This window comes from Genypterus blacodes, unplaced genomic scaffold (genome assembly GCF_046128005.1).
Source record: "Genypterus blacodes isolate CSIRO-AG114 ecotype Tasmania unplaced genomic scaffold, CSIRO-AGI_Gbla_v1 ptg000064l_1, whole genome shotgun sequence".
NCBI classification, from domain to species: domain Eukaryota; kingdom Metazoa; phylum Chordata; class Actinopteri; order Ophidiiformes; family Ophidiidae; genus Genypterus; species Genypterus blacodes.
Genome location: NW_027466876.1, coordinates 3,326,383 through 3,346,426, shown reverse-complemented (window position 1 = coordinate 3,346,426; position 20,044 = coordinate 3,326,383). Strand labels below are relative to the sequence as shown.

The window sequence follows — 20,044 nt, the reverse complement described above, 5'->3', positions numbered from 1 at the left end:
GTCAGTCACAAAAAGCCGTGAGAGAGGAGCACAAGTATAAAGATTCAAATAGGTTAGAGATTCTGTGCGACACCTCTTGAGCTATTCTTTCCAGAGACTGGCTACAGGCCTCAAACAAAGCCCTGGGAGAGCCGGAATCCTGGCTGGCAGCCTCGCCTCTGAACACCATGCTGGGACTAGACAGACGAGACCGATGGAGGACCTGGACACAAGGGGACAACGTATACCGGGTCAGAATAGATATGTGTGAAATCTTTGACTCCAGACTTCAAACTGTGTGGGATCTGTACCGGGCTCAGCTGGTCCTGTTCCAGGCAGTTGAGGGACAGTTGCAGCTTTGTGCTCTGGTCTCTGTTCAGGTTTTCCCAGCGTTGTCTCAGCTGGTCCAAAGACGAAAGGCACTCTGTCTCCAGCAGCAGTCCACCAGGGACAGATAACTCACTGAAGGGAAGGAGATGAGAACATTAACAATGGAGACTGAGGATTGTTTTCCTTGCATCTTCCTATGTAATTTATTATTTATCCATCTCTTTGGAACAAACATACACGGATCAATACATCTAATCATAGAAGGAGACTAATGCTGAGTTCGAGTGATATGAGAAATAACAGACATATAACTTGGAAATTCAAAAGGAAAAGATTGCCGAAGTCATAAATACAAGTTGTAAATTTGGAATTCTCGATGCTATACAAGTTTACCAGTATGGCAAATGAATGTAAATAAAGTGTGTTAATGTGTGACAAACAGGTGAGCAGGAGTAGAGAGAAGAAGAAGACGTACCTGTCTCCGTTAGGTGTGGTTTGTTGACTGAGTAACTCTTCGCCAACGCTGGCAACAGACAGCAGCAGCTTCCTCTGCTTAGCGACCTCCTCCTCCAGCTCCTGAAGAATCAACACGCAGCATTTAGACCAGAAACACAGGTGGAGGATTTAGTCTTGGCTTATCTACATCTTGAAATATAATGAATTTAAATGTAAATGTAAGAGTTTGACTCCCGCTCACCCTCTGTCGGAGCAGGTTGTCATGGTGCTTCTGTGTGCGTGTGGTCCGGGCTTGTGAAAGCCAATCCTGGACATTGGGACTCTGGGACAGAGATGAGTCTGGCTCACTGTCCTCCTGTTCCTGCAGGGAACCCTGGGAGAAAGACGGAGGAATGTCAGGGATGAGAGGTGACTGAGGGAACAATGCTGCTGAATAATCACTGCTGTCATTACTAAGTGACATTTGTAGGGATCACAAGGCGTTACGCACTCATGTTTCTATGGAAATGAGGCGAAATGATACGCATCCAAAACATCAATTGTACTTTAAACAACAATTACAGTCAAATTAAGTATATTTCAATGTGTTTGGGATGAATCCTCATTTATGGAAGTCTCGGGTGTTCCACAGTGCAGAAATGATTGCCACTGGACGTCATTGTCAGTGGATATTGAGGTTTAAAAAGTTGTTTATTCCACGTGAGAAACCCCCCCACAAAGTCACAATGTCAAACTATTATGTGTCCTCAGAGAGACACCTGGTGTTGTGCATTTAGTGTCAGCATGTGATGAGGTAGCATCCTTTTGTCTGCGGTCTGAGGCCCTTTGTGAGACACACAGGCTCTTGTTCAGTGTTGGAAACAGTGGACTTTTATGAAGGAGGCTCACATGACCTTTAGTATTTGCACAATACTACCATTGATGCTGACGCTAAATGCAGCAAATAAGCAGCACAGCACAACAGGCAGACAAACAGAGAGAGAGAGAGACAGAGAGAGAAAAGGGGGGGGGGAGGGTGTGGAAAAGATGACTGTTGGAGAAATCAAATGTAAATCAAAAGTTCTTATCTCACCTGTATGTCGACCTGTTTGTCCTGCAGCATCCTCTGCAGCTCCAGCAGGCTGTCCTTCAGCGAGTGGAGCTTGAAGGTGAGCTGCTCTGCCTCTCCTTTGGTTTCGGCACGACCCTCCAGCAGCAAGCTCTCGCTGTGGACCGACAGCTCGGACAGATACGACACCTTGTGTTCGATCTCAAACAGCATGTTCTGGAAGGGCAAAAAGCAGATCAGAACAGGTGAGTTTTCAATCAATCAAGCTCAGTTTAGGTAAAGTTATAATGAAACACGTAAACTTCCCCACCATGCCTAGTCTCTCAGGTCTCTCTCTCACTCTCATTTCTTAGCTCCACTCACAATTTCATTTATTCTTATACTCTTCTTCTACCCTTCAGATGCTTTTCAACACAACAACCAATCGCTCTTCTCTTCCTTCTCTTCCATTTCTTCACAAAAGTAAAGAAAGAAGAGCGGAACCTCCCATTTCATGTCCCACGCTGTGTGAAAAGTGGCAACAATGCAGACGAGTGGACAAGAGGGGGATTAAGGTTGTACCCTCTCCTCTCACACACTGATACAACGCCCATTGGCAAAGATGGGGAGATTTTTTTTCCCCTGACAATCCTCCCTTTAAATTCTTTTTCCTTCTATTCAGAGCTGCCACGGTGTCACTTTGAGGGAACTTGTCCGCTCTTTCCACAGCTCCAGCTTCTCCTATTCCGACACGTCTTCTCCTTCCCCTCCCTTCCCCCCTCATATTATTCCTTTCCCCTTGCAGTGGACCTACACTTCAGTAGGTTGAGGTGTGAATGGTGGTTATGCATGAAGTGTTTACACCCCCGGAGACCAGGATCCGCATTGACCAGACCTTTGGACCTGAGCTCCCCACGAGCCGTATGCAAGCTATAATCAGCTTATTGTCTCCCAGCTGCTTCAAATGTACTTCACACAGTTTTGCCTGAGCCACAGAACAATAATAATTACTGCTGAGGAGCACGGTGGGGTGTTCAAACAATTGCCATCTGTTTTGTTTGTCCACATTCCTTTACCCAGGGCAGTTTGTTTGCTTTTAAAGCTTTATCGATCCAGGTGTACTTTGATACTTGCTCTGATAACCCAAAGCCTTTTTCCAATGACGCGGCGGATGTTTATTATCCGACAGAGAAAAGCAGCATTACCATGGTAACTACATCGGCAGGGGGGCAGTTTTACCCTAGATGGTAATAACAGTACTACAGTAAATGTCTCCAGCCATGGCTCACTTTGATGACATCATTAGCGGCGTAAACGCTCACCTGACAGTCCATGAGCTGCTCCTCCATGTCCATGTCTTCACTCTGGAGCTGAAGGGCGGAGCTCAGCGTGGCGCGAGTGCTGAGCAGCCAGTGGTCCAGCTCCTCGGCCTCAATGTGGTACCGCTGCAGCGCCTGCTCCTGACGCTGCTCCTCCAGCTGCTCGCTCAGTCTCTCCTGCAGCGGTCAGAGTGAAAGGTGCGTTAGATTCTGTGAGTTGTAGACAACGGCTGAGAGGGGGTTTGATGGGATTTGATCTGTTTTGGGTGCCGACCTCGAGCAACTGGCGTTTCCCGGACGCCTTCATGCGGATGGTTGCCATCCTCTCTCCCAGCACGGTGAGGGTGGACTGGAGAGCCAGCTGGTCTGCCGATTCCACGTCGCCGTCTGTGAGGCCTTCGACCAGCAGCTCCTCGGAAAAACACGTCTGCAGGTCCCCAATCTCATCCTGCAGCATCATGATCTCATCCATCAGAGCCTGGACGAGGGCGAGGATGTAGAGAAATAAAATGATAAATACAATAGAGGTTGTTAGAGCAGAGGAAGAAAGAGGAGTGTGAAAAGACGAGGCCAAGGCGAGAAAGCAGACTAAGAGGGTTTGACCAAATTGCCGGGGGGTAGTGTCACAAAAAGGAACTCTGAGTCCGAAGCTGTGAAGTTGGCATAGCAACAGCCAGTGCAGAGTGCAATATTAAACCCCTCAATCATTCTTTGTTTCTCCCGAGCAGCCTCGTCTTTTGTCGTCATTGTTTATTCCCCGTGAGACCTCTTGTTGTCTCTCTTTCCATCTCCACCTCACACATACACACATGCATGAACCACCACCTCCCAACGACACCTCCATACACACTCTATCTGCACTCCACTCCCTCACCTGGTGTGCAGCCATTTGGCTCTCGGGGCTCTTGTTGGGCTCCAGCCCCTCATTGAGCGATGTCTCGATAGATTCCATCTTGGTGGAAATGGACTGGAGGGATTCCTGATAATGCTGCTGGCGCTCCAAAGCCTCGTAAAGACTCTTCTGCTTCTCGCTGATCTGGAGCGGTGAGTATGAGATAAATGCTTTATTATTTAGAGGTTGTACTTTATGTTTTGTGGCTGTCATTTAAATGTCTGCTCATGTTGTCTGAACGTGATTCACATTGCCAGTTCTCATGTGACCAGGATGGCCGAGTGGTTAAGGCGTTGGACTTAAGATCCAATGGACACATGTCCTCGTGGGTTCGAACCCCACTCCTGGTAGAAACATTTAGCTTGTAAAATCAGTCCATACAGTTACTTAGAGGATATAGAATATTCTCCCTGTGTTGGACTAGGATGTTTCCTGAAATTCAGGGTTGCCGATTATATTTACAGTCTATACATGCACCATGTTATTTTGCTACAGGAGATTTTTCAGCTGCAATATAACTACAGAACTCTTGTTCTTCTCATTTGATGGTGTGACTTACCACGTTTTTGAGTGTTTCCCAGGATCGCTGTAGGTCATCCAGATTAGCAGTGCTGGCCTCCATAGAGGGATCATACAGCTCCTGGAGGGGCGCTCGGCTCAGGCCGGCTCGACCCTGCCGGACAACAACAGTACTTCACTTAGGTGCGTGGATGATCACATGACTTTTGTGACTTGCGTTTCTTCTCTACTACGTGTCTGTCAGCCCCACCTTTATTATATTTACCTTTCACAATCAGATTTATAATTCCACAAACCAAACACCTGCTGAATTGCTATGTTATGCTAACGTGGCTATGTTGTGTGAAATGGAACAGAACCTGAGAGAAAAGCGACACATAAACAAATCGGCAACAGCAAAGTAAATCTGCAAATATATGCTGATAGGAGCAGGGAAAGCAGGGGAGGCACAGCCGCTCTCCCGTGGTTTAAAGTGTTTGGCCCCGTGTGGGAATGAGGGATTGTGGATTCTGGAGAGGCTGTGCTGATGCGGGCGACAGTGGGGAGGCCATGGTTTGGTGGCAGGAGTGAAGGAGTTAATGGTAGAAAGGTCAGGAAAGAATGTGGCACACTGCAAAAGACGCCCCTCAAGTTATCTACAAACTTATATTATATTCACTGTCATTGGAGTTCAAACCAATGGCAGATTTTGTTGAAATGTGGTTAAATGTAAAATGAGCAGTGATGATGGAAGAGTGAAGGCAGGCAGAGGAGGAGGGGGTTCAGGTCAGGCAGTGATGTGGGTTTTGGGGGGTACCAAGGTTGGGGTTTGCAGTACCTGGTTAAGAGTAGCGTCAGTGTTAGCCCCTGGGGAGGGAGAGCGGCAGGCAGGGGGAGAGGAGACCTCGCTGTTGGTGCCCTCCTCCCCTGACTCCTCCGTCACGGGGGAGAGGAGTGTGTGGCAGCGGCCCGCCGTCATCTTACCACACGCACACGAACACACGCACGCACGGGAACGCGGCGCACATCAAACGCGCACATCAAAGAAGCAGGTGGAGGACAAGGGAGGTGGGCGGACAGAAAAACCCCCCAGATGAAAGGAGTGAAGAGACAGAGAGAGAAAAGGGGGTGAGAGAGAAGAAGAGTAGGGGGAAGAGGGTAAACATTAATAGAGGGAGTTGTGCAGGTTTAAGCGAGTGAGCACATTGCTGCTTAATTAGACACAGAGTAATCAAATAAGGCAGAGAGAGGAGAGACATTAGATCACATTACAGCCACAGACATAAAACACAGCAAAGCTTTAGCTGGAGCGCAGCGTCGCAGAGACATAATCCTGTTTGCATTGCTACTGCGAAAAACAAATGGAGTCCACTGATCGACCCACAAGGACTTACAGGGAGACATCAAGGGAAAGAAATGGTCTTCACCAGGAAGCTGAAAATCACACACACAGGAAATACACACAGACAGGCTGCTTGTAACCGCACGCAGACACAGTAGAGCTTCAGTACGAGACAGACTTTCTTCTACTCCAATCCCACATTTTGAGATATTTGAACATCATCTCGTGATCTTGTAACGCTCACAGTATCTGGGAGTTCAGCAGCTGTCCGTCCCTGCAGTAGCACAGTTGTCTGAGTGCTGCGTGCTTCGGCAGAGAGGCAGAGTGGAAATGTGAGCCAAACCCTACTGAGCCGCTTTCTGGCAGCCGACGCAGGACGTGGCCCACTAACTTAGGGAGCTTGTTATATTCTGGTCCTGGGCCGGGTTTTTCCCGGGTTTTATGATGCAACGCAAGGCAACGAACAGCACCGGCAAAGAAGGAAACTCAGCGTTTTTTAACACAGTGGAGATGAAACAGAACCTGAGCAGCAAATGGCAAAACAATGCGGGAACGACGACAAAATGCAAACTATGTGAAATGATAACAAACGGAGGGTTGCAGCAGTCCTTGCACACTATTTATACCACACGCGCGCACAAACTTTTCTCGGGCTGCTCACACACCTAATATCCTGTTTCCTGGCCTGCTGAGACCGAACACAGCACAAACGGCTGCGACAGAGACGGAGACAGAAAGCGAGAGATGCAAAGACCACACATGGCGAATGATCAAGCCGGCGCTGACGTTTGTGCAGCAGCAGTCGGGACAGATTTGGGTTAATATAAAGCAAATCCAACTGATGCGGCTGACAGAAATAGCGGCTGAATACTGTCAGCAGAGTCGTGGCAGATACACACAGCATGACACATCCAGAATAGCACCATAGAGGTGTGTGTGAGGTGCTTCGGTTATTTCTGAGCACCAGCAAGAAATCAGGAGGCAGATTCTGAGACTATAAGCCTACAAATTGTGGAATGGCGTCCCAGCTCCTGTTGTTAGCCTCCTTCCTGTCATTTATTTGCCTCTGGAGCTCTTTGTGACCTTTGTCTATGTAAGCAGCAACGTAAATAAAGTTTAGTTACACATACTTAAAATGACAAGCTGGACCTTGGCTTGGGTCTTTCACTGCTTCACTTTCACACACCATGAAAGAGTTGGATGTTAAAGCCTCACAACTCCTTATTATGTATGAAAAAAGTGCACTTTGAGAACCAGAGAAGAAGAAGAAATAAGGGTGTGAACACGTACTGTATACACAAACGCAAGCCGCAGACATACAGTAAAGCCGTGCAGCATGTGTGTGAGGAAGTGGGTGTGGGTGTGTGTGTTCGTCGAGCTTTTCCCACTCACCATGACGACAGAGGGGTGCGCTGGAAGCTGCTTGCCGGTGCCGTTGGTGGCGGTCACCGCAGCGTTGGGCAGCTCGTCGTCGCTCAGCTCGTCCATGCCGTCCGAGAGGCCCTCCACCTCGCTGACCGTCAGCAGCATGGTGGCGTGTTTGGCCTTCACCGTCAGCATCTTGCACTTGGAGTGGAGCGAGGCGATCTGCTCCTGGTAGCCACGGATCTTCTGGGCCAGCTCCTGTCAAAACATACCCCACAAGAAAAACAACAACACCGCCGCCAGGGTCAGGAGAGTGTGTGTCAGTCCACAACAGAGGTTTCAGTATTCTCTGGTTAAATAGGTTCCTGAATACAGGAAGGCAGTGAAGTCTGATGAGTCAGTTCAGCGATGAATGTTATGCCGGTGTGAGAGGAGTGAGCGGAGCTTACACATTCTCTTCTCTTCCCAGTCTCTCGCTTTCAGAGAGTGTGTGTAAGCAGAGGGAGAGAATAGCATTGCCTCTCTCTCTCTCTCTCTCTCTCTCTCTGTGACACACATACACTCTCTCTCGCGCTCTCTCTCTCTTTCTCTCTGCTTCCTATGTCTCCAAGCCAATCGGAGCAGCACAGAGGCGGGTGACTAAGCGCGGCGGTGAACCTCACAGACAGGATGTTTGGTTGAGAGAGAGAGAGAGAGAGAGACATACAGAGAGAGAGAGACCCTCACAGAGACAGTTCAAAATCCCTAAGACACTCCCTCTTACACAGACACACACACACATACACAATGGCTAAGGCAAAACAGGAAGTGATCTCATCGCCTGCCCTCCCCCTTGCCGGCCACATCCCTCCACCACCAATCCTCAGATTCCTTTTCACAAAAGAGAGCCGGGAGGAGGGAGAGGGGGGGGAGCGTTAGGAGGAAGAATGACAGAGATGGTGTCAAATTACAGCTATGGTATGGGCCAGCCGGCCTGGTCCAGCTCCTCCTCCCTCCCTCCCTCCCTCCCTCCCTCCCTCCCTCTCCCCTCCTCCTTTCACTCCCTCTGTCCCGCAGATGGTCGATGCACTAATAATCAGGTCATGTGACTAACTGGGCCAGTGGAGTTGCAGTTATCTGCGTAGCTTAGAGACCCAACACAGACATAAACACACTGCCAGGCCAAACCGCTCTGCAGAGATGAAGAGTTCAACATTACAGAGGGAAACTGAGGAACTATCTGTACTATTTATAAAGTAACTATTCTATCTATAATCATCTGACACACACACATACACACAGGGATATAGTGAGATGCGCTGGTTGTGCAGAGATCTGAATAATATTTTCTGCAGCCGCTTCTTTTCCTCTGCATGGGAGATCAAACAGCAGAGGAACAAAGCTTTAATAACTACACTGCGTCAAACTGAAGGCTCATCTCTATGCAGAATGCACCATCAGATAAAGGAGGAATGTGCTGCTGTTGCTTGATCTGAATACCATAAATATTCTATCTTTTATATAACGTAAACGGTCCCATTTGGACATAAGGGGAATTCCTCTCTCTATGAACTCAGTAATACTGTGTGGTTCCTCTCTCTCTTACCTCATGGTGGTGAATCTGGGCCTGTAGTTCCTGTATGTTAGTGGTGGAGACAGGCCGGTCTTGAATGATGCGATGGGCTTCTTCTATCAATCTCTGGAGGTTCTTCACTTCCTGTTCATACTGCTCGTACTGCACCACGGCCTCCTGGGAATCGGGAAACATAACATGGAAAGGCTGAAGCTGGATCCATTGTTAAACCATCAGAGACTGTGATATATGTTGTCTGTGGGGAAATCTTTTCCAAGGCAAAAAGGGCAAGGTTAGCTAGAGAACAGCACCCCAGGGAGCTAGTAGGGTTTCAGTGTCTTGCTCAAGGGCACTGGGGGGATGTATTACAACCTGGGGCTTTAATTCAGTTTCTCATTGAAATGAGTCATCTGACACATGTTGAAAGTGGAGCAATATGGAATGCAAACAACCTTTGCTGTTAATTTTGAGCATTTGTAATTTGGTGTAAACATGACAGTATTCTGAATATTTTGCTCATTGCATTCAAAATAATAATACACATATAAGCAGATTGAATAAGACTTTAACAGGAGCCTGGAACACATAACTACAAGCATACAGTTTTTACTTATTTCAAATCTTGCTAGATAGACATGGCGTTTTCTATTCAGAAGTCTCAGACACTTTAACCTTTTGTCCCCCAGGTAGCCAATTCTTTCTTCCCCTAAAGACTAAGACTAATCTTCACTAAAATGAGCTTAAATGTAAACTCAACCCTGAACCAACAGATTAGAAGACTGTACTGATTAGACGGAGCCTAAAGTAAACCCAAACATCACCAGACAGGGCACTTAATCCTGAAAGTTAAAATACAACTACACAAGTGAATGATCTCCTACAGAGCTGTGCTGGTGTTAAGCAGCTGTGAACTATTGAATTTCACCATTTGCTGGTGGTCAGACAAATTGGACGATACACTGCGGTGCAACACTGTACGGAATGTGTTGAGGTATTAGCTGTGTAAAGGGTGCAGATACTGTATCACGTTGGTGCAGAGATGAGTGCCCCCTACCTGTAGGATGTTGCACTGCTGGATAGTGGTGTGTTGCAGTTGGCTGACCTCCAGCTGCAAAGTCTGGGCTGTGCGGCAAATAGGCAGACTGGCTACTACCTCTTCTGGTAGCCGGAGGGCGCTCTGACACTGCTGTACTGCCGCCACCTGCTGCTTGAAGCCTTCCATCTCCACCAACAGGCGCTTTTGGAGGGATGAAGACGAATGAACACCATTAGGGGGGGTTTGTAATGACGCCATAAAGCATTTTGAATTCATTTGAAGTCCACTGGGATTCAGCTGGAAGTGAGGAGTGCATGTGCGGGTGTGTGTGTGTGTGTGTGTGTGTGTGTGTGTTTGCATGTGTTTACCTGTCTGTGTGTGAGCTGCTCCCTGAGGCTGAGCCTGTTAAGGTCAGGGGAGGCGAGTGTGACCTGAATCTGGTCTACAGCAGTATGGAGGTTCTTGACTTCTGCTTCAAGAGACAGCATGTCCTAAAGAGGGACAGGAATAAGACAGATAAAAGGAAGGCAAATGTGAAGCACTTTAACAAGATTGATTTGATCTCACTGCCTTGACATTCAGTGGTAACGTACGGTCGATGTCTGATTTGCGTAGTGCTCGTCTGACTGAGCCATCGGAGAGCACGTTTACCTTCGCTGCATCCTGCAGACACTGGAGGCGTGTCTTTGCACTTTGCTGCAGCTCCTCAGTGCGTCTGCTGAGGTGTTTCACCTGTTGGCTCCACCCCTGCGTCTGTAACACTTCACCCAGCTGCTCCTCCCTCTCACCCATAGCCTCCAAGTCGCCATGGAGACCCCGACACTCCCGCAGTAGCGCCTGTTACCATAGGAACATACATTTCCAGTGAAATAGCTGAGCCTTCAGCTGAGGGCAATTATACTAATTAGGGTCAGTCAACATACAGTAGAGTGCATGGCACATGTGTCTGAGTGTCTGTATGTTATTAGCTGGAACAAATGGTGTATCTCCATTTTATGTGGGTTAAATATAATAAATAAAGCTTTGTTGAATATCAAAATAAATGTTAACATTATATGTCAAATACAGAAAGTACATATATTACTACTACATGTAATAATAGTAAAGTAACATAACTACATATATTATACAAAAGTCAGTCCATTGTTTTTCAACTTTCAGACTGCTCTGAGATTCATTTTGACTCACCTGGTGTGTTCTGATTTGCTCCTGCAGCTGGGATGCGGAGCTCCAGTTGATATTACCGTTCACAAGAGCCTCCGCCTTCTCTGTCCAGCCCAAAATGAACGCCTTCATCCCCTTATATTCCTCCACTTGTCTCTCTGCCTGCTCACAATAGACAGATGTAGAAAAAAGAAACAGATAATTGACGTGGAGCTTTCGAAACTGTGAGAAACCACTACATGACTATGATGGACAATGATCGGTGTGTTACCTTCTTCAGCATGTTGGATCTGTCCTGGGCCTGCTGTGTGGTGTGGCGCTGCACCTCAGCCAGTTTGGCCACGGCGTCGCCCAGCTGCTTGCACAACAGAGGGTTCTGCTCCCCAAACTCCTGCACTGCTATTCCTAACTCGGCCAGAGCGCGGCCACAGCATTCACACTCCTCACAAAGGCTCTGGAGAGGTGAAAAGACGAAAGCAGAGGGTGAGAAGATGAGACAAAATGGAGAAGGGAGGAGGAGGAGGAGGGAAGAAGTAACAACAAAGAATGTGGGGAGATGAAGTGAGGGGTAAACATCCCTGGTGGATGTCTCTGTCTTTTTGTACTGATGATGTCTCTACTAAACACACCGCATCCTATGGGGGTCTCTAAACACTGATGGGTAGGAGAGGGAGGGAAGAAAGTAGAAAGAGTTGGAGTAAGATGGAGTAGAACAGAAGGGAAGGGGGTCAGTTTCCCATCTGGAATACTCCTCAGAAATCTGGGTCATTGTTGAGGGCAGAATTCAGCTCATGCCATTCCAACTCTCACACAGTCATTAACCTCCACATCTGCAAAATGAATAGCCATCTCAAAAGGGGTTAATTGCTTATTAATTAGTCAATCTGTCTGGTTGATTACTTTGGTCTCTTCTTTGGCCTCCTCCAGGTCAGTAGCCTTGTCTTCCAATTTCAGTGCAATGGTCTTCAGCTTCCCCTCGATGTCCTGGAGTCTGGAGCTGAAGTCTTCTTTTACATCTCTGGTCTGCTGCACCTCCCTCTCTCTGGCCTGAACCTAAAGCGGACATAAGAAAGAATCAAAGTGCTGTCCAAAACTAACACTATGAAGACTGTTTCATATAATGTGCCATGTAGCGAGGAGAGCTTGCCTGGTCCTCAGCAGAGCCCAGAGCAAGAGCCACCTCAGCCAGCTGCATGCTGAGCTCAGAGGGCAGACCAGCTTGGAGGTCCTGGTATTTGGACTGCTGCAGTTCTGTCATACGCTCCACACTCTGGCGTCGGCTGATAACCTCCCCGTGTGCAGTCTACAACACACACACACACAGATACAGACCCTTGTATGAAATGACCCTTGATCCTTAAACAAGTCCAAGATTCTACGGTTCTGCAGGTAGTGGAAGCAGTATTTGTGTGTACGTGTGTCTCACCTCGAGCTCTTGCAACAGCGAATCCAGGTCTGCAGAGGGACTCAGGAGTAAGCCACGAGTGTCTTGGATCCAGCCTTTGACCAAGCCCAGCTCCTTCTCCACCTCTTCTCTCTCCCTCAGTTCCTCTTGTACCTGAGTCCTGCTGGTCCGCACCCGCAAAACAAGGCTGGAAAAGGACGCAGAGTTAGGAAATGACCACTAGTACTTTCTGACCTGTTCATAACTGCCGATATAAAGCACAAGTCATGGGCGAGAAAGCATGCTTGATCGGTTTTGAGGGCTTCGGCGTCCCAGTGGCCTAATGGATAAGGCACTGGCCTCCTAAGCCAGGGATTGTGGGTTCGAGTCCCATCTGGGATGATAATGTCAAGTTTCCAGTCCTATATCAAACATGAACTGGCAACCGGAGTGTTGTCAGTACTCATGTGATGTGGCCCTGTAAAGGTTCTTCTTCTAACTGGTGCAAGTGATCAAAAACTTAACAAGATATTCTGTAGTTAGAGACATAATGCGGTTATATGATTTCAGTTTTGGGGTAAGAGAGTAGCCGCAGTATGGGGCAGCGTACCAGTCATATTGCTCCTGAATGCTTCCGATGTCTTGTAAATATAGCGTCTCCTCATGTCCATTCTCTGTCTTCCTTTCCATCTGCTCGTCCCCCACCTCCTCTCCTCTGAGGATGCGAGTGTGCTGCACCAGCAGGGCCAGGATGGACTGCTCTCTCTCCACCTCCGAGCTGAAGGAGTCATGGTATTCCAGGAGACTCTGAAGAGCCGCCCTAGTCGCTGCTTTCTCCACTGTGCTGTCGGGGACACGGCCATGGAGGTCTTTGGATACAGACCGTACTTTCTCCATCTGAGGAACGGAGACAATTTAGAGACGAGGACTCAGAATCAGGTTACAGCACAAGTATATGGGTAACAGATGCCTGATAACCCAAGAGAGACAGGCTGATTGCTCCGTTAGGCAATTATATCTGTGATGTCTGAGCACCTAAGCAAGTCTGTTTGATCGACAGCTATCATTAGAATGTCATTATGCTAATGAAGGGAATCAATCCCAGAGATGCACCGTGTCATGAGCAAACATCTTAACAGAATGTGATGGAATCAGTTAAATGAGATCGATCACAAAGACTGAAAATATTTACACTAAGGAAGTTGTAATGTTGCACGTGTTTCATTCATAATTCATTCTATCTTTAGTTTACTGAATTCCCTGTCAGAGTCCAAGACAAACACCAGTGTCGAGAGACTGGAGGATGACATCATGCACAGTGGCACAATGGACACACAGAAGCCCAGGGAACAACAGGAATGTGCCACATGGAAGGAAGTGACCATTTCCTACAGTTTGACCTCATTTCCCTTTAGGAAGCAGTGGTTTATGGGAATCCTAGTGAACTTGAAAGCCGATGCTTTTTACGCTTGGCATGGGCCTGAGGGTTGGCAAATGTTTCACACACACTGAGCCTACAACTGGCCTCAAGCCTGGAGTTACATCACATCAACATACGTTTTAACACTTTCATCAATGGCCATAACAATCAGCTTTTAACGTTAAGTCAATACATACAGCTTTGTCACTAGTACATTGTAAGCATGCATGAACAAACACACACTATGGATGCACACACACATCAACAATACAGATGAGGCAACAATATAGATAATCAATCTTCTTATACCTTCTCAGTGAAGTTCCTCCAATCCCTTGCAGTGTCCTCCAGTGCCCTCTCCTGGGCTTGGGCTACACTGCGGAGCCTGGTCCAACGTTGCCATAGTGACGACACAGAGTGGCTGACGGCAGCTTTGCTCGACTCAGAGATGAGCTGCTCTAACTCTGCCGCGTTCTCTCTCAAAGCATTCAGAGAGACCTCCATCATATCAACATGAGCCACCAGACACTGTAGCCAGAGGAAAAAGACAGAGGAGAAAATGAGAGGAGAACATGTTTAAACAAGCCCGAAAGATGACAATAGATACACAGGATTGTTCTGCCTGTCGATTTCTTACCTTGTATCTCTGACACTTGTCCTCTGCCTGCTGAATACTTGCTGCTTTCACTGTGGAGAACATGGCCATCCTGCCTTCTGCCTCATTCATCTGTCTAACCAAAGTCTCTCTCTCATGCTGGAAGGTGGTCCACAGAGCCACACATCTGAGAAAAGACACCAAAAAGCCATATCACAGACATGTCACCACATATACAGGACGTGTAAAAATGCAAACACACACCTCTGCAGACGTTCTCTGTAAGCATCCAGTTGTTGTTTGATGTCTTTGTTTCTCGAATGCATCGCTTTTGATTCTTCTCTGAGTTTACTCGTTGCTCTTGGCTCCATGTAATGCTCCAGCAGAGGCTCCAAAGTCCCCAGCTCCTCTGATGCTGCGGTAAAACTCTGTTCCTGGGACAGAATTCCATCCAGGTCCCGGACACAGTCTGTCTGGACCTCAAGTTCCACCCCCAGGTTGGCCCTCTGGAGCAAAGCCCCGGCACAGTCCAGCCACGTCTGGGTGGACTGCTGAGATAAGTGCTGCTTCTGGACAAGGGACAGTGCTTCATCCACAGCCAGCTAGAAGAAGGCAATAACATTTATGAGGATAAAGTGTAAAAACTTAAATCTCCAGCACATGTATAACAATATGGGGCAGTGAAACATGTCCATTCATGAGGACAACAGGTTTAAGTTAAGCACAAGTATGTATAAGCATTAGGGAAGGAAAAATGTAATGTCCACATATGAGGACGCGGGGTCTCAGGGACCCATTATGTGGACGGTCAAAGTGTCTCTTAATGCCAAGTGATATTGATAGTACCCTTAATAAATAATCAATATTTACAGGCTTAAATCAGGAACTAGAGAATAATAGACAGTAGATTAAATCCACTGATGATCTACAGATGAAACTATTTAAACTTTGAACCAATAACAGTAAATCACACACACCTGTTTTGTGCTGATTCTCTGTTGAACTTCTGATCCCAGCTTTGCCAACTCCTGCATCTTCTCCTCTGCGAGTGCTGGAGGTGTTTGCTTTCTACCGTCAAGCCTTTGCTTTTCTCTGCCACCTAGGGCATCTGCTACCCTCAGTCTACTCCTCACTTCCTCTTCTGTGATTTTCAGTCTCCTCACTTCCTCTTGCACCTTCTCCAAACTGACCTCCGCAAGGGTCAAAGGACTCTCTAAACTGCCCTTCATGTTTCTCAACCATTCTGACATTTTCTCAACCTCTCTTGCAAATTCGTCATAATTTGTGATGTCCTTTTCGCTTTCTGTGATAAAACATTTAATTTCAACTCGTAAAGCCTGCAATGATTCTTGCCTTGATGTATTTCCCTCAACGGCAGCGGGGTCAAAGTTCAGATTGAGGCTTTTAATTTGCTGGTTACATTCTAGAGCCTCTGATACGACACAATCCAGACTTTGAAGCAGCAAATAAAGACTTGTGATTTTATCCATGGCACCCAGTTTTTTGTCTGACTTGAGTCCGTCCAGCTTCTCCTTCACAGACTTCAAATCGGAATCCAACTTTGCTTCTATTCTCTCAAGCTCTGCGACTCTTTTCAAAGAATCATCCAAGAGTTTGATTTTCCGATCGTTCCTCCTTCTCAGTGTGTATTGGAGGTTCACCAGCTGTTGTGTCTCCTCAGCTCTGTATTGCTGTCCCCTGCAGAGAAACCCCTCATTTTTCCCATTAAGCTCTCTCACTGCGGGACTAATATGGAATAAACTTTCCTGGATAATTCTGTACTCGTTATTTAGACGAACAACTTCCTTCTCGCTAACACTGATAGTCTGTTTCTCCAGATTGTCATATTGCTCCTGAAGCTCCTCAAGTGCATTACGTGTAATTTCAAAGAAAGTGCTAAACTCTTTTCTCTCCAGGATGATTTGTTGGACTCGATCTTTCTTCTCTTTGGCTAGAGCTAGGATGTTGTTATACTGCTGAGGCAAGGCGTTGAGCCTCTCGTCAAGGTAGCAGTGGTCGATCTCATTCAGAGTGGGGAGGATCTCCTGGCCTATTCTTTGGACGATAAGGAGCAGGTTTTCGTACTCTGAAGCTTGTTCCAGTACATTCTGAAAGTTAGTTAACGGCGTTTGCAACTCAGAGGTATCCTCTAAGTTGCTTAAATTGATTTCAGGGAACGTAATGGCGTCTGCTCGCCGCAACCAATGGCAAGTCTTATCCAGGTCAACCTGAAAATACTTCCTGGATGTCAAGGCTTTCTCCAAGTCTGTCAGACGCTGGGTGGTCCTCTGTAAGGCATTCTCAAAGACCGCCTGTAAGTCCTCAAGTTTCGCCAGGGTTTCTGCTCTCTCTTTGTCAGTAGCATCTCTCTCCAGCTCTCGCCCTTGTAGCCACAGAGATGCCAGTTCCCTTTGGTAAGTTCGTAAGCCACTTTGGACCCCCCGACAAGAAGCGACCTGTTTAGCCAGGTCTTCGGGGAGGAGTGCGATGTGGTCGTCTATCAGAGCCTTCCTCTCCTGTTGCTGTACCCAAGACAGAGCTCTCCCCAGGCCGTGAAGGAACTGGGTCCTCTCTGTAAAGGCCTACCGAAGAATAATAAAACACACACACAGCTTGAAAAACAAATATCAGGACCGTGTGGTAATAAAACATTGAATCAGTAACAGCATGAGCTACTCCTACTTCTATCCACAGACCAATTATTTTTACCTGGCTACCAGATCAGAAGAAAAATCCAACTACCTTACTAAGGTACTTCCTCCTTTGGGCAACCCGAGCTCCCAGGGAGTCCACCTCAGTCTGGGCCTGTTCAACGAGCTCCTGCAGGCATCTCTTCTCACTCAGCCCGAGTCTGGAAGCTACAGCCTGGGCCTCACTCACTGCCTGACCCAGCAGCTGCTGACGTGCCTCCAGTTCCACGCACACGCTCAGATGGTCAAACAGGAAGCTCTGGGCCAGATCTGGAGGTGGGCTGCTTTTTAATGCAGAAGTAAGAGCCGGTCGTTGCTCCTCCACCCATTCTCGGGCATCCCTCAATTGGGTTTGCACTCTCGCCAGATCCTCCAGAGTCTGTGCTGAATCCTGGATCTTCTGCTGAATCAGGGATTCGAGCTGGGACCAGCGCTGCTCCAGGTGTCCCACCTAGGGAAAAGGGAAACACAGAGAATAAGAGTTTAAAGAGTTTTTTCTAATAATCATCACTCATTTTCAATAAGACAAACCACCATGATGCAGAATTTGTGTTAAGACAGAGCTTTACCTGTTGCTTGACCAGCTCCTTGTCAAGCAGGCTAAGCCGAGGGAGGACGGCGTGTTTCTGATCCTTCAACTCTTCTAGAGTTCCTCTCTGCTCCTCCAGGTCACAAGAGAGCTTCCTTAGTGCCTCCAGATGCTCGCTCGTGCTCTCAGTGTCCGCCCTGTGTACACACAGAGAGAGTTTGGGTGCTGTCAGAATTACACTGCGTAAAACCGTAAACCGTGTTTATTATAAAAACCTTGACAGGAAAGGCTGATACCTGGCGAGGTAGTCCCACTCCCTGGAGACTTGGTGGAAGAGTTCCTCCACAGCCACAACGCTCTCCTGGTACTCCCCACTCCGCTGCATGTCCTCCCCTCGCTGAGCCTCCAGCTCTTCTGCCCTCTGGCTCAGTTGTAACCAGCCCTTCCTCAGCCTCCCAATGTCCTCCAGTGCAGGGGAGTCCCGTCCCCCCGTAAGCCGACCGACGGCCTCACTCAATCGGTTTACCTCAGATTGTCTCTCTCTAATCTGCAGAAGGAACTCCTGAAGGGGAAATAGTGCAGAATCATATAGTTATGAGAATGTGCATATATATACATAATACTCTCTCTGAAGAGTAAAGTAGGTATTTCATGTGTTGGTGTAACTACTGACCTGTGCCTTATCCAGCTGATTCTGTGCAATCTTGGGTTCTAGCTCTGCGGGTCTCCTTGTGAGGTTCTGAAACTGCTGCTCCGTCTCTCTCAGCTGGATCCTCAGATCTGCCTTCTGCTCCTCAATGTCTCTCCAACTGTCAGCCACCTCCTCACAAAGCAGCATACGGTCCTCAGTCTAGACAAAACCAAACAAAAACAACAGGCTTTCACAAGAGTTGCTTAATTGATAACTGGAAAAGAGGTTACGACCCCAACAGATCAATAACTGACCATTGAACTTGCCAAAATTGCCATGAATGAGTGGAAAAGAAATCTAATGAAAGTTGTTGACGCATTACCTCCAGGCTGTAACTAACTGACCTGAAGTTTGACCTGCTGGATATCAGTGGCAGTTTCCCTGACCCTCGGCTCTGCAAGGTCGCAGGCTGAGCAGACGAGCTGGAGGTAGGTGTTGGCCTGTTCCTGAAGAGCCCGCTCCTGCTTCACCTGTGAGGAAGTAAAGAACACTGAGTTGCAGCTAATTACCTAACTGTTTTGAATAGGAGGGGGGGTAGTGGCTTTACAGACCTGCTGCAGCGCCTCCTCCAGGCTGAGGGGAGGATGTGTGGGAGGCTCTGGTTCCACTGAGACGGAGGCAAACCATGTCTGGCACTGTTGCAGAGTATCCTGCAGACTCACGTGTCTCTGCAGCTCATGGTCGAGACTCTGATAGACCTGCACACACAAGACAGTGAAATGAAGAGAACGCTGACATGTGCAATCCTGCTGTTCCATTTAATAGTGAATCATGAATGAGTATTGAATTTTATGGCCCTGAAACTCCTTCATCGATTGGAAAGACAAAGTGTGGAATGATGATGAAGAGAAGAAACGCAGGGCAGCTACTTATATATTGTGCCCTGAAACACAGAAAGCTCAGAACCATCAACTCTACCATTCTAGTAAATAAAGAAATCCCCTTGATGTCAGAAAACCATAAAACCCTGACAAGTCGGCAGTTATGCAGTGCTGAACTTGACAGGTGTCGAATGCAAAGGCGTCCGTGCACTCCAGGGGAGAGCCAAACAGCAGGGTCTGATTGACAATGTTAATATGAGAGCCCACAAAAAAGGGGGCGGAGGGACGCGAGGGGGTGGGCGGTCATCGACAGACGTGTGTTGGCTCGCTGCCTGGCGGAGTTGGCAAAGGCGAGGAGGTTGGCACGGTGGCAAATGGAAGGCAGGATATTAGAGCTGAGTTGGGCTGGGACGTAGTTGGCAGCCACAGGAGGAGGTGGAGGTGCTGTTGTAGATAAGCCAGCAGTGTACTGGTAGAGTGTGACTGCATCACAACACGCCAGACGTGGATGTGTAAGTGGTGGGATGGAGGGCGGTGTGCTGGGAGGTGAGGTGAGGCGAGGTTCCCAAAATGACAGAGCGGGGGTGGATCGGCGAGGTCGTGTGTGACCAGTTTTTTTGGCTCGGGCAGGAAAAAGAAGTTGACGGAGGATACGGTGAGATTAATACGGGGAGATTGGGTTAGTGGATTTGGCTGCGGTGGAGCTCTGCTTTGGCGGCGTTTATTGGTCGCAGCCTTCACGTGGGCAGGACGGGGCTGTCTTGAGAGACGGGCTTAAGTGTCTGAATGGGTGAGGATTAAATGGAGGCCTTGGTGGTTAGAATATTAACATTAGTATGAAGGTGGTGTGTACCTCCATGGATCCATCATTTCATTTTGAAAAATCAACAAGCACTTTCTTTTAGATCAAAATCTAATCACATCTATTATGAATCAACCTATTTTTTCGATGAG

General features: G+C 47.7%; 1 protein-coding gene and 2 non-coding genes across 3 annotated transcripts in view; 2 read left to right on the top strand and 1 right to left on the bottom strand.

The window, feature by feature from the left end:
* The window catches only part of LOC143004072 (nesprin-1-like), a 70,808-nt gene that overhangs the window by 22,266 nt on the left and 28,498 nt on the right, over positions 1–20,044 (bottom strand). The window contains exons 35-65 of the mRNA XM_076154915.1: positions 18,821–18,967; positions 18,614–18,739; positions 18,252–18,428; positions 17,875–18,140; positions 17,619–17,775; positions 17,102–17,500; positions 15,337–16,941; positions 14,624–14,961; positions 14,402–14,546; positions 14,074–14,292; positions 12,955–13,241; positions 12,387–12,552; positions 12,108–12,263; positions 11,861–12,013; positions 11,232–11,414; positions 10,985–11,122; positions 10,448–10,633; positions 10,165–10,287; positions 9,815–9,997; positions 8,794–8,937; positions 7,236–7,466; positions 5,340–5,480; positions 4,563–4,676; positions 3,986–4,147; positions 3,386–3,589; positions 3,115–3,288; positions 1,838–2,029; positions 1,007–1,138; positions 785–885; positions 291–441; positions 74–202 (exon numbers count right to left, since the gene is read on the bottom strand). Coding sequence (XP_076011030.1) covers positions 74–202; positions 291–441; positions 785–885; positions 1,007–1,138; positions 1,838–2,029; positions 3,115–3,288; positions 3,386–3,589; positions 3,986–4,147; positions 4,563–4,676; positions 5,340–5,480; positions 7,236–7,466; positions 8,794–8,937; positions 9,815–9,997; positions 10,165–10,287; positions 10,448–10,633; positions 10,985–11,122; positions 11,232–11,414; positions 11,861–12,013; positions 12,108–12,263; positions 12,387–12,552; positions 12,955–13,241; positions 14,074–14,292; positions 14,402–14,546; positions 14,624–14,961; positions 15,337–16,941; positions 17,102–17,500; positions 17,619–17,775; positions 17,875–18,140; positions 18,252–18,428; positions 18,614–18,739; positions 18,821–18,967 — 7,029 coding nt within the window. The remainder of the gene's footprint in view (positions 1–73; positions 203–290; positions 442–784; positions 886–1,006; positions 1,139–1,837; positions 2,030–3,114; positions 3,289–3,385; positions 3,590–3,985; positions 4,148–4,562; positions 4,677–5,339; positions 5,481–7,235; positions 7,467–8,793; positions 8,938–9,814; positions 9,998–10,164; positions 10,288–10,447; positions 10,634–10,984; positions 11,123–11,231; positions 11,415–11,860; positions 12,014–12,107; positions 12,264–12,386; positions 12,553–12,954; positions 13,242–14,073; positions 14,293–14,401; positions 14,547–14,623; positions 14,962–15,336; positions 16,942–17,101; positions 17,501–17,618; positions 17,776–17,874; positions 18,141–18,251; positions 18,429–18,613; positions 18,740–18,820; positions 18,968–20,044) is intronic.
* trnal-uaa (transfer RNA leucine (anticodon UAA)) lies at positions 4,271–4,353 on the top strand. Its single transcript has one exon. It is a non-coding gene; the product is annotated as a tRNA-Leu (tRNA).
* On the top strand, positions 12,674–12,746 carry trnar-ccu (transfer RNA arginine (anticodon CCU)). The gene has a single exon. It is a non-coding gene; the product is annotated as a tRNA-Arg (tRNA).